The 27,740-nt window shown below is 38.5% G+C and overlaps 1 protein-coding gene and 1 pseudogene across 1 annotated transcript in view; one reads left to right on the forward strand and one right to left on the reverse strand.

The window, feature by feature from the left end:
* LOC102828318 (chromosome unknown open reading frame, human C15orf43) overlaps positions 1 to 27,476 on the reverse strand; it is a 43,962-nt gene extending 16,486 nt beyond the window's left edge. Inside the window, exons 1-5 of the mRNA XM_006831698.1 lie at positions 27,413 to 27,476; positions 27,228 to 27,309; positions 24,314 to 24,453; positions 21,801 to 21,862; positions 18,890 to 18,978 (exon numbers count right to left, since the gene is read on the reverse strand). Of these exons, the coding sequence (XP_006831761.1) occupies positions 18,890 to 18,978; positions 21,801 to 21,862; positions 24,314 to 24,453; positions 27,228 to 27,309; positions 27,413 to 27,476 (437 nt within the window). The remainder of the gene's footprint in view (positions 1 to 18,889; positions 18,979 to 21,800; positions 21,863 to 24,313; positions 24,454 to 27,227; positions 27,310 to 27,412) is intronic.
* Positions 3,174 to 3,878, forward strand: LOC102827928 (annotated as a pseudogene).
* Positions 27,477 to 27,740: the final 264 nt, after the last annotated feature.

Genomic DNA, 27,740 nt, shown 5'->3' on the forward strand with positions numbered 1-27,740 from the left:
GGAGAATATTAAAAGTACCTTGGACTGCCAGAAGAACAAAACAAATCTGTCTTGGAGGAAATACAGCCAGAATGCTCCTTGGAAGCCAGATGGCCAGATTTTGTCTCTCATACTTAAGACGTATTATTAGGAGGGACCGGTCCCTGAAGAAGGACATACTTGGAAACGTGGAAGCTCAGAGAAAAAGAAGAAAACCCAAACAGTGGCAGCACCAATGGGCTCAAGCATAACATTGATTGTGAAGACTGAGCAGTGTTTCCTTCTGTTGTTTATAAGGTCTTTATGAGTTGGAACTGACTCAATGGCACCTAACAATAACATCAAGATTTCCTGGGGCATGGGACTTTTAAGTGCTAAAATTGGGAGCATTCCAGGCAAACTGGAATGGTTAGTTACTCTAGCCCCAAAAAGGCACTTACTTGTATACACCATTAGTCAGAGTGTAAACTGGTTTAACCTCTAAAAGGAGCAATTTGGCAAGATCTAGCAAACACATAAGAAGCCCTTGTGGCATTGTGGGTTAAGCATTGGGCTTCTAACTGCAAGGTCAGCAGTTCAAACCACTAGTCACCCTATGGTAGAAAGATGAGGTTGTCTGCTCCTATAAAGATTTCAAGCCTCAGAAACACAAAGGAACCATCTATTCTCTCCTGTATGGTGGCTGAGTCAGAATCGACTCAATGGTAGTAGATTTAGGTTTTTATTACAGATACAAATATACATGCCTTTTAACCTAGTAATTTCCTTCTTAGGAATTCCCCTACAGATATTCCCATACATTTAAAACTATATAGTTAGCAAAATAGAAACTAACTTAAAGTCCACTAAAAGGAATCTGATTAAATAAATTATGATAGATCTCAAACAGTGGGAAAATTGTATAAAAATTTTAAAAGCTCTGTATGTAGTGATATGGAATGTTCTCATAAGTAAATTATTAAATGAAAAAAGTCAAGGTGCAGAAAAGTGTTTTAAAAGTTTTTAACTATTTGTGGGGGGAAAAGGAGAAAGGAAAGAATATTTGTATGAATTTTCAAGTAAATGCATATACAAGAAACTGATAATATGGTTGCTTCTGGGAAGGGATCTGGCTGGTAAGGGGTAGAAAAGAAGGGAGACGGTTTACAGTATTCATTTTTATAGTGCTTGGATTTTGAACCATGTGACTGTAATACCTATTATACCTACTCTTTGTTTATTTACTATTATGTTATTTGAAATTTCACATTTATGACAACAGTAAAAAAAAAAAAAATCTACTATCTTACTATTTTGCCCATCAATGACAACGTCTGGCAGTTGTTCTTAAGTGCTATCGAGTCAGTTCCAACTCATAGTGATCCTGTATAGGGTTTCCAAGGAGCAGCTGGTGAGCTTAAACCACCAACCCTGCAGTTCAAATCAGTCTTGCAGTCCTTCACACTAACACACAGCACCACACTAGGATTCCAGACACCAAGTTACCATGAGAAAGTAACACTGGCTGTGCTGGTTTAGGTTAGGTGTCAACTTGGCTGACTCTGGTTCTCAGTGGTTTGGCAGGTAATTTGGCAGGTGTGTAATGATGCAATTTGGCCATTGGGTAATGATATAGCCATTCTCCATTTTGTGATATGATGTGGTCACCCACCATTTTTGCATAATGCCAATTTTCACCTAAGGAGCTGGTCTTAGTAACTTAACCATGTTGATAAGTGAGGTGTAGGTATAAAAATAATTACATTTTCAAAATTGAAAAATAAAAAGTAGGAATGAATAGCTAAGAAAAAAATTTGAAAGAAGGAGTGTGGGACTTTCCTTCTCAGGCATTAAATACATAAATAGTTATATAATTTGAAGGAATATTCCATTGATAAAAAACTAGATCTACAGATTAATGAAATAAAACAATCTAACTAAAACCAGATGTTTAACTCTTTAAACACATAAAAACAATATATGACAGAGAGATCACAAATCAGTAACAAATAGGTTTATTATTAAAATTTTGATTGAAATTGCTTATTTGAAAAACAAAATCAAATTTAGATCTTCATTTCATACATCAAAATAAATATCCTCAGAGTTAAAAACCTATTTATAAAGACTGAAAATAAAGATTAAAAAAATAGATACTTACTTGCTCTCTGGGTGAGAAAGAACTTTTATGATCATAAACTAATAGAAGAAATTACTTTTTTTAGAACTTCCAGGGCAAGATGGCAGAGTCGGCAGATGCACTGGGCAGACCCTCTACAACAAGGACATGGGAAACCCAGTAAAACAGATATGGATGGGGATCCTGGAACGCTAAGCTTCAGAAGATTAGACAGAGATGTGGATTGAGCACTGACTAGAAGAGGAAGCTGAACAGGAGCAATGAGAGAGAAGAAGGAAAACAGGATGGTTGTTGACTAGGCTGGACAGGTGTGGCCATCTTGAACTTTTGTGAGGAGCTGTTGATCCAGCAGCCTGAAGGCACAGGACTCAGTAGGATGTTGGTAACAAGCGGACTGCAGTTCTCCCTTGCTCTCCAAGCCTTCCTGATAGCTAGGTATGGCCAGTCCCTACCATTACCAACCCATTGACCAGTAGCGCCACCTCCTGCAATCTCTGCTCTGCCTGAAGTTGGGCACCAGTCATACAAACCCACCATGAACTATGCTACGCAGGAAATAGAGAACTGCATTCACACCTCAAGTCTCTATCACATCCTCCAAGAGACAGGTGCCTGAGAACACATCAACAATTATGTCACATATAAATACAATGACACCACAATGTCTCAGAGACAACAGCCAATTTCAGATTACATGAAGAAACAATTTCAGCTTACATGCCTCAAACAAGTGACCAAATTACAGAGTCAGAAAAATATAATACCAGAAATTATATCAGAACTACTTGATAAGGAATTTAAAAAGAATGATATTTAGGTACTTTAACAGATTGCAAAAATGATCCCAAAAACTGCATATGAAATCAAGGAAAGCACAGACAAAACTTTAGACAAATTCAGGAAGACACTATAAGAACAAAGTGACAAAGAAACAATGGAAACCACACAGAAACAGCCATTGGAGCTAGACAAGGGAGTTTGAGGAGGAGGGGGCAGGTCTGGCGTGCACTTCCCACCTCCGGAATGTTTTTTGCAAGTGAAACGGCTGCTTTTGGAAGGCTGTTGCTCAGAAGAAAAGATGTTTGGTTTTCACAAGCCAAAGGTGTACCAAAGTATAGATGGCTGCTGTATTTCCAGAGCTAAGTCCTCGAGTTCTCAATTCACTGACAGTAAACGCTATGAAAAGGGATTTTAGAGCTGTTTGGGGTTGCATAAGACTCATTCAGGAGACATCTGCAATGCCTGCGTCCTGCTTGTGAAAAGATGGAAGAAGCTACCAGCAAGATTTAAAAAAAAAAAACAAAAAACTGGAATCATGTGGTAGATGTAAGGGCAGGGCCCAGTCTAAAGACTACATTGAAAAAAAAAAAAAAAAAGACTACATTGAAACCAAAGAAAGTGAAAACTGTATCTGGAAACAGGATAAAAAGCAACCAGATCAGTAAACTACAGAAGGAATTTAAATGTCATAACTGATGCTCACAGTACCACCTCAAGTGCCTCTCCAGCCCAGTCTCCTTGTTACAGTAACCAGTCAGATGATGGTTCAGATACAGAGATGGCTTCTGGTTCTAATAGAACACCAGTCTTTTCCTTTTTAGATCTTACATACTGGAAAAGACAGAAAATATGTTGTGGGATTATCTATAAAGGCCACTTTGGGGAATTCCTCATCGACAGGCATCTATTCAAGCCTTGCTACAGCAATAAAAAAGCAGCTGCTGAGAAGCCAGAGGAACCAGGGCCAGAGCCCCTACTCATCTCCACTCAGGAGTGGTGACTGAGATTTATGTAGGAGGGGAACAAAAACAGTTTAAAGTTTGGAAAGACACAACAAAGCAACTCTCCTATTTTAACTTGGATGCTTGTTATTCCACCAAAAGACAATATATAGAATAGTTTTGAATGGGTTATTTCTCTGCCCAGTTTCACAAACTTTGAAGCCAGTATCTATCTAGTTCACACACAAAAAAGTGTACGTATAATATTTAAGATGCTGAGAATTTCATAGGAAAGCTGAATGCTGCTGTAAAGTGCTCTTTAAGTCTTTTTTTCTAATTCCCTTCTAATGAATGAAAAGGGGAGTTTTAGGGGACAGATGGGATTTTGTTGTATGATAAACCACATGTAGTTTTAGTCTTTCTATATTGAGAAGCAGTGGTTGAGGCTTTTTTTTTTTTTATGTTTTATTGTGAATTATGTGATAGTTTACATCACATAAAACTGAGTTTTACATTTATCATATCGTATATCATTTCATTGCCATAGTTACAATCCCCTCCATACATCATCAACCAACCAAAGGGTATACCCTACAAACCAATCCCCCTTCCCTTGATTGTCAGCACACAGCCCCTCTCCCTCTCTGGGTCTAAAGTCCTCAGTCACTCCATCTCTGGCATTACTGCTTCTCTGGGTAGGGTCCCACTCTCCACTCTTCTCTCTTGATGGTCCCAGGGACCTCCGCTCCTAGACTGCAAAGTTTATCACTCCCCTCCTTGCTACAAAACATCTACATTTATGTTTCCAACACTCACAATCTGTCCTGATAACAATTATTCACTATTGTATCACAAGAGACCTATCCACATTTCCTTTCATCAGCCCTGCCTAGACAGATTAGATACTACTCAGTGGAGAGTCTACCTTCCTCTGCGCCCTCTGGATCTAGATTCCCTCTTGAAAGCTTGTAAGCCAGTCACTTCTTGCCTTTGAAACCCCCTTATTTTGGGTAGCCAATGTCCAAGTTGCCCATCCTGTCTACTCTGTGTATGGAGAGGGTGGGAATGATCCTCACTGTAAAGATTTATTCCCTCTTTTGAGCTACTGCATCCATAGGTGTAGGTCAAGTTCATCAAATTGTATCAGATTACTTTTTTTTCCTCTTCTTTCTTCCTCTAGTTGACCTCTGATCACCCAATCATTGAAGCCAGGTCAAGTGGGTATTATCTGCAAGTGTGGGTGTTCCTGTGCATATGTCCTCTCCTCTTATCAGCTGGATGCTTCATTCTCCACTCTAGTCCTCTGTGACTGTGTCACATTGACTCTGGGCCCAAGAGTCCCCAGGTCTTGCCACACTACTGGTCAACCAGGTCTCCATCCAGGTTCACAGGAGTCTATTGAATGTTGTAGGACTTTGCTCACAGCTTCATTGCTGTTTTTCCCTCACTTCCCCTTATCCGTGATGAACGTAGTCACCAATCAGAGTGTGTATTCCCATTGAGTCTTAGTCTTGGAAGGGGGTTTGCTCTGAGGGGACCCGACCACTCGTCTTGATGTCTTCTGGGTGAGCAACTTGCTTGTTCTTGTAGTAATCAGCCGGTCTGCCTATATTGTTTTGTATTTTTCCTGTTGGTCTTTCTTTCAAGAAATATCTTCTGTTCTTCTAGCCTCTCCAGGCTGATCTGGTTGTCATTTCAAGTGGAAATTTCCCTCCTCTGAAGATTCTGGATGCTGTTCAGAATTCCACCTATGGCCTTATGTAATATAGAGGATCCACAGGAAGCCTCCTTCACTAGACACGTTGTAGCCCATTTTAGGTATTCCGATCAGTTATAGGCTGAAGAGGGACTTACAAGCTTTCTATGGTGATATTTCTGGCTATTCCTTTCTCTCCCCCTCAAGTGTCTATTTTATAATGGTATGCCAGGGAAAGCAAGATTCATAAGACAGCCAAGCATCTTAACATTATTTCTCCCTTTTTCCCCATTCCAACCATGTCTCAATCCCTGTATCCCAGAGGGTTGGGGTATTTTTAAAGATGGCTGGCTATACTTGCTTTCCCTCATGATAACACATTTGCCATAACTCAGTAAAAACAAACAAACAACAACAAAAACCCAGCAATTAGAAAGCCAGAAGATTAATACCAAGACTTCAGAAATAGACAATACATCGAAAGGGCAAAGAAGTAGTTTTGGATAAATGGAAACCCGAATTAGTGAGCTTGAAGGCAAATTTCTCAACATTCACCTATTAGAGGAATAATCAGAAAAGAAGAACAAAACTATCTGAAGAAAGTCTAAGATTTCTGTGAAACACTATCAAGAGAAATAACTTACATGTGACTGGAGTTTCAGAACAGGAAGAGACAAGTGGAAAAAAAAGAGAAAGAGAAAATTGCCCAAAAGTTGTTGGAAAAAAAACTTGCCTAACATCATGAAAGATGAGAAGATATACATTCAAGAAGTTGAACGAACTCCAAACAGGAGAGACCCCAAGGAAAATCACTAAGACATATTATAATCAAACTTTCAAAACCAACAACAAGGACAGAATCCTGAGAGCAGCTCAGGACATATATAAAACTCTGAAAGAAAAAAATTGCCAAGCAAGAATCATCTACCCAGCAAAACTGTTGATCAAATATAATGGGGAAATCAAAACATTTCCAGATCAACAGAAATTAAAAGAATTTGTGAAAAAAACAGTTTAATCTTACCTCCCCCCACCACCCCAAAAAAATGCTAAAGAGAGTTCTTTGGACAGAGACCTAACAACAATCTGAGATTAACGTACATGGCAATATCATGCAAGAATTCAACCCGGATATATTGTTGTTGGTAAGTGCTTTCAAATTGGCTCTGACTCATAGTGACCCTGTATAGTGTTTCCAAGGCTATAAGTCTTTGTGGGAACAGAAAGCCTCATCTTTCTCCTGCAAAGCAGCTAGTAGTATTGAAATGCCAACTTTGTGTTCACAGGCCAGTGTTTATCATACAGAGCCAACTCACTACCCCACACTAGAAATATTCAAAGTTAAACAAACCTACAAGACTGAAAATAGGGAACCAGAGATAACCAGTTTGCAGCAACAACAACAAAAAAAACCCTATAAATTAAAAAGAGAGAATAATGTCATTATAGAACTTCCAAATAAAGAGGAAATCAAGTAAATTTCAAGAAAAAATAAGATGAATAAATTAAAATAAAACTAACTGTAATTCTACAACTAGACCATGCCTTACTCCTAGCCCTAGCCTAACTCATACCTCTAACACTAACCGTAGTCCTAACCATAATCCTAACACTAAATGAAGTTCTAGGTTTATCCTAGACCTAGCCACAGTCCTAGTCCTAACCACTTACTCCTACCCTCCCCCAAATACATTTTTCTTTCAAAAAGATCAAACTGTTGAGTGTTAATAATCCAAAAAAAAATGAATGATATGAATATTTAAAACCTGTATCTTAAAAAATACAAAACCCACAACAAATTAAGAGATACAACTCAATTTGACACAAATATGGGAAAAGGATAATATTGATATTATATAAACATATCAGACAAATTGATAAGAAAAACAGTAAGACTTCAATAGAAAAATGGAAAAAGAAAATAAGTCACAAAAGTAGAAATATAAAATGCTAATAAATGCAAAAAGGTTCAAACTTATTAGTAATCAAATAAAATGCAAATTAAAACAAGATGTTGTTTTTCATCTATTACATAAGCAAAAGTCATATTGTGAGGATGTGATGAGATGAATACTGATGATAGTTTAAATTTGTACTTTTGTAAGAAGCAACTGACAATATACATCAAAGCCTTTTTTAAAATCACATCTATTTATACTATAAATTCCATATCTAGTAATTTATTAAGAAAATTATCTAATGAGTAAAGAAAGATTTATGAAAAAAGATGTTCAATCGGGTATTATAAGTGTAACAATTATAAACAAAATATATAACAAAAAAGATAGGTAAATATAAGATGAAACACCATACACAGTCATTACAAACATAATGTCAAAAAAAGTTTTTTAATATGGTGAGCTTCCCATAGAATGCTAAATAAAAACTCAATATGACGTTATTGATGTTGTAAGTGCCATGGAGTCAGTTCTGACTCACAGCAACCCTGAATAGGGTATCCAAGGTGGGTTTGAACTTCTGACCTTATGGCATCCAGTGCTTATCCTATAGTGCCACACCAGGACCCCTTTAATATGACCCCAACTCTATTGCAAAGTGCGTATTTGTGTAACATTGGCGAATATGTACTAATGTTAATGGTAGTTACCTCTGAGTGATGGTTTTGCATGTAATTTCAATTTATTGATTCTTTTCTATCTTTTCCATTTTGGCAAAGTACATAATTACATTTATAGTAGTAAAATAGTTTAAAACAAAAGTAAAAATTCATACAATTTTCAAAAGATTTTGTGAACATACTGGAAGAGAAAACAACATAGTGATTAAGAATGTGAACTTGATCAACTAAAGGGGTTCGAATTCAGCTCCACTATTGAAATAATACTGATAACAGGGGTTCCTGGTGCCACAATGTAAGATAAGCACTGGATGCTAACTGCAAGGTCAGTCATTCAAACTCAACAGCTGCTCCTAGGAAACCCTATACAGGGTTGCTACAAGTCAGAACCAATTCAATGACACTTAACAATAACACTTGAATAACAGAAGGCAAATTATTTAGCTTTCTGAACTTGTTTCCTTAATTTTAAAATGGGGATAATAATAACCAACAATCTCATAACATTGTGAGATTAAAAAAAGAAATATTGGATGTGAACTGCTCAAGTATGTGGTATTTGGCAAATGGTCAATAACAAGTTCACCACTTAGCAAGTGTTCAATATCACTAGTACTATTATGACTCAACAGAACTTAACAACAACAACAGTACTAGTAATATGCCAACAAAATAAAATTCTTGCTAGGTGTGCCCATGGTTATATTTTATCCACGTTCACTCTGCACCCTCTAGTGGATCCACAGAGAAAGGGTTCTAGATAGACATCAAGGTAAAGCGTCCATTCACATCTTTTCTACATTTTTTGTGGTTGTCTCGGGATTAGACATATTATCCCTAGATTTGTTCAAATTCTTTTTATATTAAGGAAATTGCTTTTGTTGTTATGAGCTGCCATCGAGTTAGTTCTGACTCATAGCAACCCCTATGCACGACAGAAGGTAAAATTGCCAGGTCATTCTCACAATTATTGTTATTACTGTGTCAAACCATCTTGTTGGGGGTCTTCCTCTTTTTTGCGGACATTTCACTTTGCCAAGCATAATGTCCTTCAACAAAAAGTGATCCAGAGTCAAAAGTAAGAGAAAAGAAAGATTCTAAGGAACATTCTGACTATACTTCTTCCGATACAGATTTATTTGTTCTCCTGGCAGTCCATGGTACTTTCAATATTCTTCTCCAACTCCAAATGCACCAATTTTTCTGCAGTCTTCCTTACTTATTGTACAACTTGCACATGCATAAATGCCCAAAGACCATAAGAGTTATGGGATGACATCATACATGAAGAAAGCAAAAGGTTATTAAAAAGACAGAAAAGAAAGAAAACACAAAAATGGATGTCAAAAGAGACACTGAAACTTGCTTTTGAGAATAGAGAATCTAAAAGTGACTGAAGGAAATAAGGAAGTACAAGAGCTAAACAGAAAATGTCAAAAGGCAGCTTGAGAAGACATGTTGTTATAAGTACTGTTGAGTCAGTTCTGACTCATAACAACCCTGTATAGGGTTTCCCAGGAGAAGCTGACCTTGCAATTTAAGCCAACTTCGCAGTCCAGGGCTTATTCTATAGCACCACACCAGGACTCCTGAGAAGACATAGTCAACTATTATAATGAAATGTGCAAAGACCTGGAGTTAGAAAATCAAAAGGGAAGAGCACTCTCAGCATTTCTCAAGCTGAAAAAGCTGAAGAAAAAATTTAAGCCTCAAATTATAATATTGAAGGATTCTATCAGTAAAATATTGAATGTTGCAGAAAGCATCAAAAGAAGATGGAAGGAATACACAGTCACTGTACCAAAAAGAATGAGTCAATGTTCAACCATTTCAAGAGACAGCATATGATCAAGAACCATTGGTATTGAAGGAAGAAGTCTAAGTTGCATTGAAAACACTGGTGAAAAACAAGGCTTCAAGGATTTACAATACAAAGTGAAAAGTTGCAACAAACTGATGTGGCACTGAAGGAATTCATTTGTCTATATTCAAGAAATTTGAAAGACAGCTACCAGGCCAATACATTGGATGAGATCCATATTTGTATCCAATTCAAAAAAGGTGACCTAACGGAATATGGAAATCATGGAACAACATCATTAATATCACATGCAAATAAAATTTTCCTGAAGATTATTTTTAAATGATTGCAGCAGTAGATCGATTAGGAGTTGTCTAGAACTCAAGCCATTCAGAAGAGGACGTGGAACTAGGGATATCGTTGCTAATATCAGATGAATATTGGCTAAAAACAGAGAACACTGAAAATATATTTATTCACATTTTTTACTAACTACGTAAAGGTATTCAACTGTGCAGATTATAACAAACTATGGATAACACTGTGAAGAATAGGTATTCCAGAGCTTAATTGTGCTCACAAGGAAACTTTATAGACTAAGATGCAGTCATTTGAGCAGAACAAGAGGATAATGAAAGGTTTGAAATTAGGACAAGTGTATGCTAGGGTTGTATTCTTTCACCATACTCATTTCAATATGTATGCTGAGCAAATCCAGGAAGATTATATAAAGAAGAATAAGGCACTGGGATTGGAGGAAGATTCATTAGTAACCCGAGATATACAACCTTGCTTGCTGGAAGCAAAGAGAACTTGAAATATTTGTTGATGAAGTTCAAAGACTATAGCCTTCAGTATGGATTTCACCTCAGTGTAAAGAAGATAAAAATCCTCACAACTGGACCAATAAGTAATACCAATGTAAATGAAGAAAACATTAGTTGTCAGAGACTTTATTTTGCTTGGATCCACAATCAACACTCATGGAAGCCACAATCAAGAAATTAAATAATGTATTGCTTTAGGCAAATCTGCTGCAAAAAAAAAAAAAAAAAAGTCTTCAAAGTGCTAAAGATCAAAGAAGTCAGTTTGAATACTAAGGTGAGCCTGACCCAAACTATGGTGTTTTCAATCACCTTATATGAAAATCGGACAGTGAATGAGGAATACCATAGGAGAATCAGTGCATTTGGATTATGGTGTTGGCGAAGAAAATTAAAAGTACCATAGACTACCAGAAGAGCAAACAAATCTGTGTTGGAAGGAGTACAACCGGAATGCTCCTTAGAAGACTTAGTCTCTCACTCTCTGGACATGTTGTCAGGAAGGACCACTCTCTGGAGAAGAACATCATACTTGGTACAGTAGAGGGAGGATCAGTGAAAAACTTGAAGACACACCCACCTCCCACCCCCCACTCCCAGTGAGATGCATTAACACAGTGGTAGCAACAATGGGCTCCAACATAGCAACAATTGTGAGAATGACATAGAACTGGGCAGGGCTTCATTCTGTTGTGCTAGTCACTATGGTGCCTTACAACAACAAAGTAAACACTGGACGCAAAAAAATGATACATTGAGAGATTGATATTGGTGGTAGTAGTGTGTTGTAAAGTCAGTTCCAACTCATAATGGCCCTTTATAGGGTTTCAGAGGCAGTAAATCTTTGTAGGAGCTTTCAGAAAGCCTCATCTTTCTCCCACAGAGTGGCTGTCAGATTTGAACTGTTTACCTTGCAGTTAGAAGCCCAGGGCTCCCCATACTGAGAGGTACATATGTATAAAAAATGGGGTAGTGGGACATCTGACCACCTCTAATTTCACAAAGAGGGAGGAGGAAAATCAAGATCATCAGTGTCAACTGCCCAAGGTTGACAATACCTTACCTATGAGGTAGAGGAGGTAAGGTAGTCAGTCCTCCACCTTCCTTTTTTTTTTTTTTTTTTTTTACCAATTCTGATATTGGTTGTCTCTCCCACAGCACTCTCAGCTTCTCAACTGGATTTGGGGATTCTTTTCATTGCAGTGACCGCTCAGAACTCACAAACCAGACTTACAATTAAGGGGATTACTAGCAAAGTTGTGGTGGTTATGTGCCGTGGAGTTGGTTCCAACTTATAGCCACCCTGCATAGGGTTTCTGAGGTTGTAAATCTTTACAGAAGCACAAAGTTTCATCTTTCTCGCACGGACCAGCTGGTAGTTTCAAACTGCAGACCTTGAGGTTTGCAGCTCAACTCGTAACCACTATGCTATCAGAGCTCCTTTACTAGGAAAGTTGTTGTTAAGTACCATGGAGTTGGTTCTGACTCATAGTGACCCTGCACAGGGTTTCCGAGGCTGTAAATCTTTACGGGAGCAGAACGCCTCATTTTCTCCCACGGAACCTCTGGTAATTTCGAACTGCTGACCTTGAGGTTGGCAGCCCGACTTGTAACCATTACGCCACCAGAGTAACAGGTTAAAATTGAGGACAAGGAGCAGTTCTTTAATCAGGTAGCCTACCTGCAGGCCCACTTCTCTCTGCCCCTCTGCTCTGCCCTTGCCCTGGTTGGACTAGTGTTACAAAGATCCTTTACTCTGCTAATAAGTGTTCATAGGCACCCCACTCCATCACCACGCCTCCTGCTCAAAGGCATTCATTCTGCTTTCTCACTCTGTAAGCTAGGAAGCCCACCACACTATCTTGTGCTCTTGGTTCTGCTGCCTTTGCTGCCACCGTTTCTATGCCACTGCTTCTCCAGTGTCACAGCTCTGTCTATTCATCAATTTTACATAGCACTAGGTTTAAAATGGGAGCTCTGGTAGTATAGTGGTTACAAATCAGGCTGTGAACTGCAAGGTCAGCAGTTTGAAACTACCAGCTGTTCTGCGGGAGAAAGATGAGGCGTTCTGCTCCCGTAAAGATTTACAGCCTCGGAAACCCTGTGCAGGGTCGCTATGAGTCGGAAGCGACTCCACAACACACAGCCACTAGCCATACCTTATTTGCACGGTTCCAACCCCACAAGAGTGCTGCATACCTTATTTACATTATCAGCAAGTTATCCAATGCCCTTTGTAGGCCACAAGCACCTCTCATCTACATAGTTCTACCCAGTCATTGAGACCTGGTGTGGCACTTTAGGATAAGCACTGGACTAGTAATTGAAAGATCAACTATACAGGATCACTATGAGTCAAAACCAAATCAATGGCATACAACAACAACCCACTCATTTGGTGGAAGTTATAGACTATATTCTTATTTTGTTTTTGTTAAGGGCCATTGAGTCAGTTCTGACTCATAGTGACCCTATATAGGGTTTCTGAGAAGCAACTGGTGGGTTTGAACTGCCAAACTTCTGGTTCAAAGTCCAGTGCTATACTGTTGTTAAGTGCTGTCGAGTCAGTTCCAACTCATAGCAACCTTGTATAGGGTTTCTGAGGAGCGACTGATGAGTTTGAACTGCCAACCTTGTGGTTCAAACCAACCTTGTGGTCCAGTGCTTATCCCACAGTGCCACACCAGGACCCATGCAGACTATATTAAGTAATTGGCTGGACAGCAGGCCACCCACTGACTCTTCTAACTTTTGTCCCTTTCATACTTGAAGGGTTAACTCCCTCCTCCCAGTCATTTAAGTTGTAAGCACACTCATGAAAGTATGTAAGACACTTCATGACTTTATCTCCTTCTGTTATAGACAGCCAATTTCTAAATTGCCCATGCCTATCAGTTCAGTGCTCTGAGGAGACAAGCGTGTTCTTGATCTGAAGAATTTTCTGTTCTGGTTGGAATTTTGAATATCTACATCCATAATCAAAGTCAGTCCAGAGCAAGCCACCAAATTGCAGCAATTTACACCAGCTTATAACATCAAATATCTTTCTCTTCATTCCGTTGGGTTCTGGTCAGCTCATCCCTAGTCATCCAATTTATGACAATGGGTACCAGCTGTAAGCTTGGGAGTCCACACACTGCTCTGTAGGTTCAGACCAACCAGTCCCTTCTCTCTCTCTCTCTCTCTCTCTCTCATCCTTAGTCCCCATGGGCTAGGTCAACAGGCACTGCCCCTATGCTCAGGAGTCCACACAACTCACTGCACTTCAAACCAACCAGCACTTTGTCTCTCACCCCTAGGCCCTGTGAGCTAGGCTATTGGGTGCTAATACAACATCTCCAAACTCAATTCATCTCTTCATTGCTGCACGTCCCCCACTTCCACTTTAAGTGGACCCAGGTTGTCACTAAAAGCAAGTATACCAGACTATCCATTAGCCTCCAGCCCTGGAACAGGTGTTTTTCTAATGGGCATGGATTTTTCCAGCATAAACCACTAGCTTGAAATTTAAAAGCCAGTCTTATTTTCCCTTACAGGCCCTTCCTTCAAATGTAAAATTCCTATCTCTCAGCAGTTCTACTAGGTAGATCTGCATATCTTTTCAAATGCAAATTTATAGGGTGGGGCTCAGAGTTTCAACCTAAGTCCCACCCTTCACCCCATACTCTACACAGGGCTACTACATCAAATCAAGAACATGTTAAAAAATAGTACATTTACTTTGGTCACATTTTAACTGCTGCCATAATTTTATTTGGGTGTAAAGAATTTCTGCTGCCCTCTGCTTAAATTCTGGAATAGGGTAGTGGATATTTTTACCCTATCTTCCTACTTTAAAAATGATTCATAAAAACTTACCACTAAGCCCGCTGTACCCAAGCAAATTAGTGGTTACCTTTTAAAACAAAATTCTTTTTGAAGCACTTACAAATCTTCAGTTCTTTCCCTTGGTTTAATTTTTTTTAATTGATATAAGCCCTCAGAGCAAGAGACTAAAAATCATGCATTGCTGAACCGTTTACTGGCTGGTATGCTTTCCTGTTTGCACACTCTGCATCTAACTGGATGAAATCAAGGATAGTCGAGGTGTGATCCAAAATAATTTACTGCAGCAGCAATGTAGCACAGTTGCTTAGTACAAGTGTCTCACCTCCCAAAGACCTGAGCTTAAATTCGGATAATCTGAGCTCTTAGTTTCATATAAATTTCCCCAAACGCTGTTATTCCACTTTATGTTTCAACCTAAATCATGTTGATGTGAGTTACCATTCTGTTTGGAAGACCCTGGGTTGAGTTTTAGATATAAACAAGGTCATATATATATAAACCAAAAAAAAAAAAAAATCAAGAACGTGTGTTTCTTTCAGGCAAATCTTATTCCCCTTGATCCTATAGGTGAGGCACTGGTCTGTTAACTACAAAGTTGGCATTTCAAACCCACCAGCCACTCCAGTAGTAAAAAGGTGAGGCTGTCTGCTCCTGTAAAGATTTAGTCTCAGAAATCCTGTCTAATCTAGGGGCTTGGAGTAGGAACTGCCTAGATGGCAGTGGGTTTGGGGTTTGAATCAAGTATTAGCTGAAGGCAGATTTATACAATCCCGGTTAGCTGTATCATCCAATAGTCACTTCATCATACATGAAAGTTTGATAACACTAAATAGGAGAAACAGTCAATGTTTATAGTACATTCAGGTGGTAGTGGTGGTGGTGATAGTGTGCCATGGCATCAGTTTCGACTCCTAGTGACCCTGTATAGGGTTTCCAAGGCTGTTAATCTTTATGGGGGCAAAAAGCCTCATCCTTCCCCTCTAGAACTGCTGACCTTGAGGTTAGCAGCCCGATTAGTAACCACTACACTACCAGAGCTCCTTAGTACATTCAGATGTTGTTGTCATGTGCCGTGGAGTTGGTTCTGACTCATAGTGACCCTGTATAGGGTTTCCGCGGCTGCAAATATTTACGGGAACAGAAAGCCTCGTCTTTCTCCAGGGGAACAGCTGGTAGTTTTGAACTGCTGACCATGAGGTTTACAGCCATATTTGTAACCACTATGCTACCAGAGCTCCTTAGTACATTCAGATAAACATATAATATTTAAAATATTCCAGCGCAATCTTCTCTCTTCTACACTTTGAGTATCTCCCCATTTATATGCATATGGCCTTGGGTTTCTGGCTGGGTAAAGTCAACAAACCATCTCATTTATCTGGGTTGGTTTATGCCCCAAGCCACTTCAGAAGTAACTTTTCTCCTCTCAGATGCAGGATAACATCTCTTACTTTCCTTCCAGCCATTACAGGTAACAACAATCAAAGTATTCATCTAAGAATCAAAAATTTCACTTCTCACAGCCCTTCCTTCTTTTCTCTTACAAATTTCCATGCTTCCATCAGTCTGAAGCCACTGCAATAAATTCCACTTCTGACAGCTGAGGTATGGGGCACCCTCAACTGATAACTCTTGTAACTTCACAATGGGAATAAAGAATCAGCATCAGTCAGGTCAGACATGCCTTCATTCTCCAGACTTTTTACCAATTCTGACAGTAACCGTCCATGACACTCTACTTCTCTGTTGGGTTTGATAATTCATTGCAATGGCCACGCAGAAGTCACTGACCACACCCATGATTATGGGGTTTATTAGAGAAGTAACAGTTTACAATTCAAGATCAGGAATGCCAGGATACAGTTCTTCAATCAGGACAGCTTCCCCTCAGTCATACCTGCAGGCACACTTCTATCTGGCCCTCAGCCCCTGAGCCTGGTTTCAGTCCTACTCAGGCAAGTATTACAAAGCTCCTTTAATTCTGCCAGTAAGTACTCAGAGATATTCCATTCAGCCATCAAGCCTCCTGTCAAACGACACATAGCTTTCTCCTTCTGTGAGCCAGGAAACACTGTTCTGTTTCAAGCTCTTGGTTCTGTTACCTCTGCTGCTGCCATTGCGCTTCTGCTACTTCTGACTGTGGCTCACTGCCTCCAGCGTCACAGCTCTCTTGTCTCCTAGATGAGGAGGTTCAGCACAGAGATCTCAGGTCCAAAGGACACATTCTACTTTGGGCTTTTCTTTCTTAATGACAGTGAGAACTGCTCTTCAACTTCTGGGATGACTTATTTTAAGCCCAGTGGTGGTGGTGGTTATGTGCTGTGGAGTCAGTTCCGACTCATAGCAACCCTGTACAGGGAATCCAAGGCTGTAAATCTTTACGGGAGCAAAAAGCCTCATTTTCTCCTGTGGAACAGCTGGTAGTTTCAAACTGCTGATCTTGCAGTTCACAGGCTGATTTGTAACCACTACACTACCAGAGCTCCCTTTAGGAGGGTAAAACTGACCAGTCCCTACACTAGGGCTCTATATACCTTACATGGTCACACTCCCACAAGGGTGCCATGGACCTTATTGACATCAACAATCTTCTTCATGGATCACAAGTACCTCTTGTTTGCCTAGCCCTACCTAATTACTGAGGACCTCTGGTAGCATAGGGGTTATGAGTTGGGCTGCTAATCTAAAGGTCAACAGTTCAAAACGACCAGCCGTTCCATGGGAGAAAGATGAGGCATTCTGCTCCTGTAAAGATTTATAGCCTTGGAAACTCTCTACAGGGTCATTATGAGTCAGAACCGACTCCGTGGCACACCACCACCCAGTTATTGGACTCCTGATGTGGCACTGTAGGATCAGTACTGGACTGCAAACAACAAGGGCTCCTCGGAAACCCTGGACAGGGTCGCTATGAGTCGGAATCAACTCAACGACACTTAACAACAACAACAACCCAGTAACTTGGTGGGAGTTCTAACAACTGTAGCTAGAAGTGCCATAAGTAATTTACTGTGCCACAACAAGTTTTATAAAGTTTGGATATTAGAAGCCAAGAGTTCTATCAGGAAATATTAATCAGGGAGACATCCAGGCTGTTCCTCTTTGTACTTCCATACTTTGCATATACAGTCTGTTCTGCTACAATGTACATTTTTGTAGCACATAGTGGTTCACCTACAATGTAAATGATGTCAGTATCACATGAACATTATTATGATTCATATATAATGTTTCCTATCATGATGCATAGTGGTTACAAATCAGGCTGTGAACATTAAGGTCAGCAGTTCGAAACTACCAGCTGTTTTGCGTGAGAAAGATGAGGCTTTCTGCTCCCGTAAAGATTTACAGCCTCGGAAACTCTGTACAGGGTCGCTATGAGTCGGAACCAACTCCACGACACATAACCACCACGAGGATCATGATACTCTGATCATCAAGTATTATTAGCTAAAGTAAAGTGCATTAGCATGTCTGAATGGAACAAGCTATTGTGGAGAAACATAGTCTATATTTGATGCTCAATCACCCACATTCTTCCTTATCCTTCAATTTGGCCATTTGCTCTCTCTTGGAATTACTTGTTGCCTGATTATCACTACTCTGTATATTTTGTCTTTATCTTTTTAGCCTCGTTTTCCTTGTTGTTGTTGTTGTTAAGTGCCTTCGAGTCGGTTCCGACCCATAGCGACCCTGTACAGGGTTTCCTAGGATGTAAATCTTTACAGGAGTAGAAAGCCTGATCTTTCTCCCACGGAGAATCTGGTAGTTTCGAACCGCTGACCTTAAGGTTCGCAGCCCGATTCGTAACCACTACGCTACCAGAGCAAGTTTTCCTTACAGCCCTTTATATCTAGCTACTTCTTCAATTGTTACTGGTGGTAATTTAAAATATCTTTTAAAAATTGTGGTAGTATTTTTATTAGGATTGTTATTTCTTTAGCAATGCTCAGTTTATAAAAGAGCACAAAGACTGAGTGGCAGACTTTGGTCAATCCTATTTTTCCACAAGTCCTTTCATGTTTAGGGTGCTTTCTGCGGAACACAAGATTTTTCAGGAACTCACATTGTTTTATAGAAAAACACTTCTATATTTATTCCTCAATTTATCACACTGCATTGTGATATACAAGGGGCCATCAAAGAGTTCAAAGAAAAATGGAATGAAAAGATAATGAAAGTTTTCCACAAACAGTTTGAAGTCCCCTCACAAATCTTTCCCCAGTAAGTTAGTACCTTGAACAGAACTCTCATTCCTTATTTGTTTTAGCATAGCCAGTAGTTGGGTACACAGTTATCAAACATTGTCTAAATTGAGTATCAATGAAGTGTATTATAAATACCTTTTGGATAATTCTTTGTTTTGTTCTGTTGCTAGTTCACTGCTGTCCTTATTGGTTGTGATTATTTCATCTGGTGTTACTTCATCATGCTGTACATAGCAAAAGGAATCACATTTTAAAATTTAGTTACTAAGAGTTGTACCTGACTCGAAGGCACATAACAACAATAAAAACAATGATCTGCCGATGATCTTGTCTTTTTAACCTTCACTCAATTCACAGTAAAAAGTTAAAAGAAAAACAACAAACAATTGTCTGATCATTATTTAAAAAAAAAAAAAAAGTAAATTTGCAATATCAATCTTTACTGGAGCAGAAAGCCTCATCTTTCTCCCACGGAATAGCTGATAGTTTCAAACTGCTGACCCTGAGGTTAGCAGCCCGATTCGTAACCACTACACTACCAGAGCTCCTTTATATATTGAGAGTCATGAAAAATTTATACTTAAGTCCATTCTATCTACTCTGTGGTGGTTCTGTGTCGTGGAGTCAGTTACAACTCATAGGGACCCTGTACTGGGTTTCCAAGGTTGTAAATCTTTATGGGACCAGAAAGCCTCATCTCTCTGCCGCGGAACAGCTGGTAGTGTAGAACCGCTGACCCTGAGGTTTGCAGCCCAATTCGTAACTACGATGATACCAGTGCTCCTTTCTATAGTGGGGGAAAAAAAACTACAAAATTTTGTACTCACATCATTTATAATACTACATAATTTTAGAGGTACATAAAAAAAATCAGATATGTAAAAGTATCAGCTGTGGTTGTGTTGGACAAGTAAAACCTTCTGATTTTATTCTTTTCAGTTTGTGCAAATTTCCCTGGTGGTGGTGGTTTGCTATGAAGTCGGTTCCAACTCATAGTGACCCTACATAGGGTTTCTAAGGCTGTAAATCTTTACTGGGAGCAGAAAGCCTCATCTTTCTCCAGTGGAACTGCTGGTGGTTTCGAACTAGCTGAGCCTGAGGTTAGCATTCCTTACTTGTAATCGCTATGCTAGAAGATCTCCTTGAAAATTTCTCTAGTATAGGAATATTATTTTTCAGTCATAAAAAGTAAGGAAAAATCCATTTTAATGATTTAAACTTTCTTAAAATACCTGACTTAAGGATCCCTAGGCTTCTTATGAGCTACAATAAAAAAATAGGAAGCTATACAAATATACTTTCCTCTTCAAAACAAAAATGGAGTATTTAGCTATGAAGTTATGAAAGAATTCAGTGGCTATTAAGCTCTTCCAAAATGCTTTTTGAAAGCAATTCAGATATTGGTATCCATAATATTTCATAATCTATCATGAAACGATCATGGTGGCTCTATATGATAAGCATTGGACAGTGAGCCACAAGGTCAGCAGTTTGTGCTCACTAACAACATTAGGTCACTAATCTACTCCAAACTGTAACAATACTCCCCAAATCACTTTCCAAATTTATGATTGTTATTGCCATTTAATGACGTATCTTCCATTCTAGGTGCTTTGTTACATTATTATAATTAGCTAATATTCATGTGATCATGTAATTTCTATTGTTAATACTGGCATGTTCTACTAATTTTCTAGAAGAATCAACACTGGACTCTTTTAAAGCTAAGAAAATTTGGGTTCACTCTTCTAATATCTGGCTAAGTGAACTAAGACAGTTCATTTAGTGACTCTTTACCTTAGCTTTCTCTTTTATAAAGCAGAATGATTAAATAGTCTTTCTGATTTCTTTTAGCTGAAAAGTATACTAGTATACTCAATAATTATTATCAAAAATAGCCATTACATGATTATTCATGTCCCTGAAAGCACTGTGACAAGTCAAGGATTAGATATTTTGGTGCTTGGTACAACATCCTGGTCAAAGATACTAAAAGAATGACACCATTATTTTCAGATGATGATACTTTGGGAAGGAAAAAACAAATTGGGAAGAATATAAAATGTGTAAGTTAATTGTTTGGCTATGGACAAATCAGAGTCCTGTTGTGGCATTGTGAGTTAATGTGCTAGATTGCAAAGTGGGTTTGAACTGCAAGGTCGGCTGTTCAAGCTCACCAGCTGCTCCTTATAAACCCTATACAGGGTTACTATGGGTCAGAACCGACTCCACAGCACTTAACAACAATGGACAAATTATAAAGATTTTCTCCTTAACATTTTTTCTTGGAAAATTACTGAAAAGTTAAAGAATTATACAATTAATACCATATACCTTTAGTGTAGATTCATCAAATGTTACCTCTTTTGTCACTCTGCATGTCCTATTTTTTATTTTTGCTGAACCATTTGAAAATAATTTGCAGCCATCATAGCATTTCACACCTTAAGACTTAGCATTCATTTTCTTAAAAAATTTATTATTCTATCTTTACAATATCATTATCATATAAGAAATTAACATTAATTTGATATCACCAAATATAAGTCCATATTAAAATATTCCCAATTGTCCTTAAAATGTGTTTAATGGAATTTTAATTTTTTGTTAAAACTCCAGAATCCTTAATCTATAACAGTCTCTGTCCTTTTCTTTCTTCTTTTTTTTTTCATGGTTGATTGTTTTAGAGCCCAGGCCAGTTAATTGTTTTGTGCTATGTTCCACCCTGGTGTGGTGCTGTAGGATAAGCACTGGACTACTAACTGTAAGACTGGCAATTCAAAGCCACCTGCCTCTCCTTAGAACCCCTATTCAGGATCTCTATGAGTTAGAACTGACCCGGCAGCACTAAACAACATATCCCATATTCTGTATTTGTTCTCCTAGCTAACATTCCTAAATAATGTTCAATAAAAGGATGCCCTTTAAATTCTTTAATCAAGCTCACTGATACTGCCATGTCAAAACTAAACGTTTTAAAGACTACACTGCTTTGAAATATTTTTGAAAATACAGATTCTAATCAAGTACATCAGTTCCATCTTACCTTTTCTATCGAGGATAGTTGATCTTGTTCCCAAATAAAATTACCAATTTTTCTTCTTATATCTGTGATAGTAAAAGCAAATCCAATACTTTTTTAAAATTTTAAGTAACTTGGTAGAATGTTCTGAATTTTGCTTGAATTCTTAAATTTCTAGGCAAGCATTTTTTTCTACTTGCATCAAAATCACCTAATATATTTATTTAAAATGCAGATTCTTAATCCGATCGTTGAGGGACAATCAGCAATTTGCATTTCTAACAAACTCCCTTAATGATTTTAATGCATTATGAGAACTGTTGTAGAGTTTTCCTGCTGGAATAAATATCTTCATTAGATGTCAATATCTTTAGATACCAAGCATTAATAAAGAAGACAACTGTCCAGTCAAGATAAAAAGTATAAAATTCCTAAATTTGTATAGCAGAGGTCCTTAAGAATCAAATAATTTACTTTGCTGAAAGAAGGGTGAATGGATAACATGTCTAGTAAGCATGTTCATATGTCATCATCCTATGTAAATGATCTCAAAAGTACCCACATTAGTTTGCTGGAGGACAAAAAAAGATACCTTACTGTAGGTCTATGTTGTCCAATACAGTTGCTACTAGCTACATGTGGAAACTGAGCACTTGAAATACGATTAACCCAAATCAAGATATGCTGTTACATGTAAAACAAACACTAGATTTTGAAGGCTTGGTATGAAAAAAGAATGTAAAATATCTCAATAATTTCTATAGTGATTACATGTCGAAGTGATAATGTTTTAGATGCAGTGAGTTAAATAAAATTTGAGAGGGCTGCAAAAAGATTGTGGAAAAATGGGGGGAAAAAACCCTAATTTTTTCAAGAACTTTTTGAAGCCCCTCATATATTATTAAAATTTATTTTACCATTTTTAACTCTTTTTAATGTAGTTACTAGAATTTTTAAAATTACTTATGTTGCTTCATTTGTGTCTCAATTTCTACTAGACAGTACAGCTCTAAATGGACAAAAAAGATGTATACTCTATATTTAAAGAGCAGGTGTCCATTTAAATCCCTTTCTAAAATATATATTTTAAAGTAAGATATTAAAACCAAAGTCAAATCAGAAAGTCATACTACAATATAAACTCCCTGAAGCTAGGGACTACACCGTATTCTCACATAAATAACTCCCATGATATAATTGTTTTTTGCAAAGCAGGCAAACCCCTCCTGCACATTAGCTTCTTACATGTTCTGAGTATTATGTGTGTGCATGTTATTTATGTGGACACATTATATGTGAACAAAATACAGTACATTGTTATTTACTGCCTAGCACAAATAATATTTAAATAAACCAACTCTCTCATCCAGTCATTAATTTATTTGCATAAATACTTAGAACAGTTTATGTCTTACCAGAACATCAACTATAGAAAGAACTCAATCTTTAAGATTTATAAACTATTCAAGGTTTGTTTGTTCATTATATTCTGTTCACTGGGAATTTATACTCAACTTCAGTGTGTTTTTCTGAAGACGGTAATAATAACAAGGCCTACTAAAACTGGTATAGCTACAGCTAGGCCATAAAAGGTAGATAAGATTTGGACTGACTAACAGGATAAAAAAGGATGTTCTAAGCAGGGTAAATTTAAAAAACACATTTCAGAAACAGTTTCCTTATTGACTTACCTTTCCTATTTCACAGGGTTGCTGAAAAAATGGATGTGAAAGTACTTTCAAAAGGGTAAAAAACAATACAATCATATGGGTTTATATCATAGTAAATTTTTAACTATTGGAAGAAAAAAATACAGAAATATTATTCAAAACTATCATAGTGGTAGTGGTGGATGTGTGTCATCGAGTTGGTTCTGACTCAGCAATCCTGTACAGGATTTCCAAGGCTGTAAACCTTTATGGGAGCAGAAAGGCTCATCGTTTGTCCTATAGGGTGACTGGTAGGTTCGAACTGATGACTTTGTGGTCAGCAGTCCAGCTCGTAATCTACTGCACCACCAGAGTTCCTTTAAATCATAGAACACATTTGTTGGAAATAAATGCTCACCACTTCAGACACCTTAATGTTATCTCATTTAATTCTCAAAACAACCCGAGAGGTGGCGCTGTTGGATAAAACGCAGGACCACAAGATTGGTTTAAATCACAAGGTTTGCAGTTCAAACTCACCAATTGCTCCTCAGAAACCCTATAAGTGTCACTTATGAATGGGAACTGACTCTATGGCACTTGACAACAACAACAAAGGTCACAAAACTAGTAAGTGTTGGCTCCCAGCCAGTGAGCACTGTGAAGGCAGGTCTATACCTAGGTTGAAAGTTTGGCTCAATAACTATGAGAGTGAACAATTAACAACAATAAAAAGTCACAATATAAACCCAAATCAATCTGATCCAGAATCTATGCTTTTTCCACTTAAATGATATAAATCTGTGATTGTGGACCCAAATCAGTAAAGTTAGGGTACCTGTAGCTGGATTAGCCTAAACAGGAATTGGATGGATGATCTTTGCTAACCTTTTTGTAGGCAGGCAGGAGGAAGAATGAAATGACCTAAAGCCACTGAGTTTTTTATTTTAGCATTAGCTACTGCAGAGAGATAGTGGGCATGAAAAACCGTAGCATTATCTTCTATGTAATCAAGACTCTGGTATATCCTAGGAGAAAGAAAAAAAATCTTTTAGTTTGTGAAATAAGTAAGAAAGTATTCAACCTTTCAATTTCACTTTAAAAACCAATGAATAAGTGATTTAAACTAGGGGAGGATTATATCAAAGGGCACAGCTACACTGGTCCTTTTTATTTTTTTTTTTGGCAAGAAAGTAAAAACACTTGGTATTTTTTTGGTCAAAGTTTAGGCAAATCTGAGCTTTAGAGACTTGGATAATGATCATATGAATTTAGAAACAACAGAAAATAGTGCTGTTTACTAAACATCAACAGCCCGTGCATTTTATCCACAGTCATTGGTATAAAAATAAATCAATTAATTCTTGGGGGAGGTACAGTCACAGCAGCCTTCACAAGAAGGTAATATTTTTCCTAGTTCTTGGGGAAAAAAAAAAAAAGTAAGGAGGAAAGGTATTAGAAGAAAGATACTAATGAAGGTACAATAATGAAAAAGTGCTGGAAATGGAAAACTGTTGATAATAATCCAGAAAATATAAATTTTACCACAATGTAGTATCATTTCTCACCCTTCAGAAAGACAGTAATTTAAAAAGTATTTTCAAATATTGGTAAATGTTTCAAGAAAACATTGTTGTAGTTAAGTGCCCTGGAATCATTTCCAACTCATAGCGATCCTGCATAGGGTTTCCAAGGCTTTAAATCTTCAAAGGAGCATAGTCTCATCTTTCTCACTCAGAGCAGCCGGTCAGCTCAAACCATGCACCCTGTAGCTTGCAGTTCAGAGCTTAGGACTTCATATGTTGCTGTTGAGATGATGCTACTATGTTAGAGAACAATTTGTAGTATTTATTAAAATTTTTAATGTACATGTTCTGAAACTCAACAATTTACCTACATCTATCAACTCTCCTGTGTGTACATGAAGACAATATGAAAGGTTTTTTGTCAGCACTTTTGGTAAAAGGGAAACATGGAACTCTGTATCTACAAACAGAGAAATGGGCAAAAGTGTTGTTGTATCCTACAATACAGCCCCCCACTGACTACCATCAATCTATGCTGACTCATAGCAACCCCATATAAGGGTTTCCAAGGGAGCAAAGTGGCTGATGGGTTTGAACTGCTAAGCTTGCTGTTAGCAATCCAGTGTTTATCCTACAGTGCTAATACAACATCCGTTCAAAACAGAAAGAGCCAGGTCAATTTGTATCAACCTGAATAACACTTGAAAATATTGATTAGCAAAAGAAAATAGCAAAATTTTGTACTTGCTTAGTGCCATTGAGTTGGTTCTGGTTCATAACGACCTTGTTGTATATAGGGTTTCCAAGGAGTGATTGGAGGATTTGAACTGCTGGTCTTGTGGTTAGCAGTCCAGTGCTTATCCTACAGTGCCACTAGGGGGATTCAAAATGTTTGTGGTAAAATGGAATTAAAATATAATTTTTGCATTAACTTTTGAAGCCTCCTTTTACTAATATAAATTTGTTCATTAAAAAAATTACAAGAATTATCTGTTCTTCAAGGACACCTATATATGTATGCATAGAAAAAATTTTGAAAAAAATTTATAAATTTATAGCAACAGTGCTTGTGGAGATTAAAGGAATGAAAGACAAAGATTTTGTTAGGTGACAAGCACTAAACCACAAAGTCGGTTTGAATGCAAGGTAGGCAGTTCAAACTCACCAGCCGCTCCTTGGAAACCCTATATAGGGTTGCTATGAGTCCGAACCGACTTGATGGCACTTACCAACATGTCTTGAAAAGACATGAAGACAATTTGGTAAAATATTGGCAACTGTCAATTCTGGGTGAATGCACAAATGTTTGCTGTTATTATCTGTTTCTTTCTATTTTAATTATTTTTTAAGAGTTCCAAACCTTAAAAAATCAAAACGGGAGGGAAGGTAAAAGTAGCTGGTAATCTGGTCATTCAAGTTGATTGGATTATGGAAACTAAGGGAAGAAAAACTGGGAAATAAATAAGGTAGACACAGGCCTCAAAGAAACTTGGATCTAAATCTGTAGATAATCAGAAGACTCAAAAAAGGGGGGACAGCCAGGGCAGTGATGAAACTTATTTTGTAAACATTATCAGACATTTATGTGGTGGTGGTGTGGGGGAGGGGTTGTTAAGTATCTCCTAGAGATTTATTGCGGTAGTCTGATCAAGTGGGCACTTTTTAAAAAAAAAACAAACACCCAACCTATTGCCTTGGAGTTCATTCTGACTCCTACCAATCCTATAGGACAGAATCGAACTGTTCCTTCTGGTTTTAAAGAAAAGGGAACAGGCAGCCTCATCTTTTTCCTGCAGAGCGGTCAGTGGGTTTGAACCACCAACCTTGAGAGTAGTAGTAAAACGCTTAACCCACTGCGCCACCAATCTTTACGGAAGCAGAAAGCCTCATCTTTCTCCCGCGGAGCAGCTGGTAGTTTCGAACTGCTGACCTTGTGGTTCACAGCCCGAGTCTTAACCCCTACACTACCAGAGCATCCTAAGCATAAGGAGTACTAACTAAACTTTTGGAGGATGAGGACCTGTCACGTGGCATGTGGAACTGCGGGAGAGACAGCTGAAAACACTCCTGGAATTGGAGAAGCGACCCTAGGGCCCAGAGACCAGGCCTTTGCAGCCTTAAGAAGAAAGATTTTTTTTGGTTTTTTTTCCACATGTGGACTGAAAGTTTGTTTCCAGTCTCTTCCTATTACGAAATTTATTGATGGACTGTAACTTCCATCCCCAATTCTTGGCTCTTCATGACACAAGGGCCAGTGCCAGGTGGCCTTCAGGTACCTCACTGTGTCTGGGTGTGAGGCGTCACAGCTGAACAGGAAGTCTGCGGCCGGCGGGTCACTGATCTTCCCCCCTTCCGCCACTGTGGAGGCAAGAGCACAGGGTGAGCCTGAGGCCTCCACACCAGCGGGAGGAGGGAATGCTCCCCTCGCCACCTCACCCGCCCCTTCCGCCCAGCTTCCTACCCCAGAGCTGCTTCAGATCTGGGCTAACGCTGCCACAGAACCAGCCCTGCTGCCCCTGGAACATGGCGCCACCTTCACGAAAGGACCACAGTGAAATGAGGAGCAGAGCTGAATTCGCTGATTGGTTCTACGTCTGAGCCCAGCTCAGTGATTGGTTCTTAAGAGCAGGGGCGGGAACGGTCAGAGCCACTAGGGGAGAAAGTCCTGATATGTTGTTGTTGTTGTTGTTAAGTGCTGTTGTTCTTAGACACCCCCCATGGGGTTTCCGTGGAACGGCTGGTGGGTTTGAACCGCCGACCTTGAGATTAGTAGTCCAGTACTTCGCCTA

Source organism: Chrysochloris asiatica, unplaced genomic scaffold (assembly GCF_000296735.1).
Source record: "Chrysochloris asiatica unplaced genomic scaffold, ChrAsi1.0 scaffold00004, whole genome shotgun sequence".
Lineage (NCBI taxonomy): Eukaryota > Metazoa > Chordata > Mammalia > Afrosoricida > Chrysochloridae > Chrysochloris > Chrysochloris asiatica.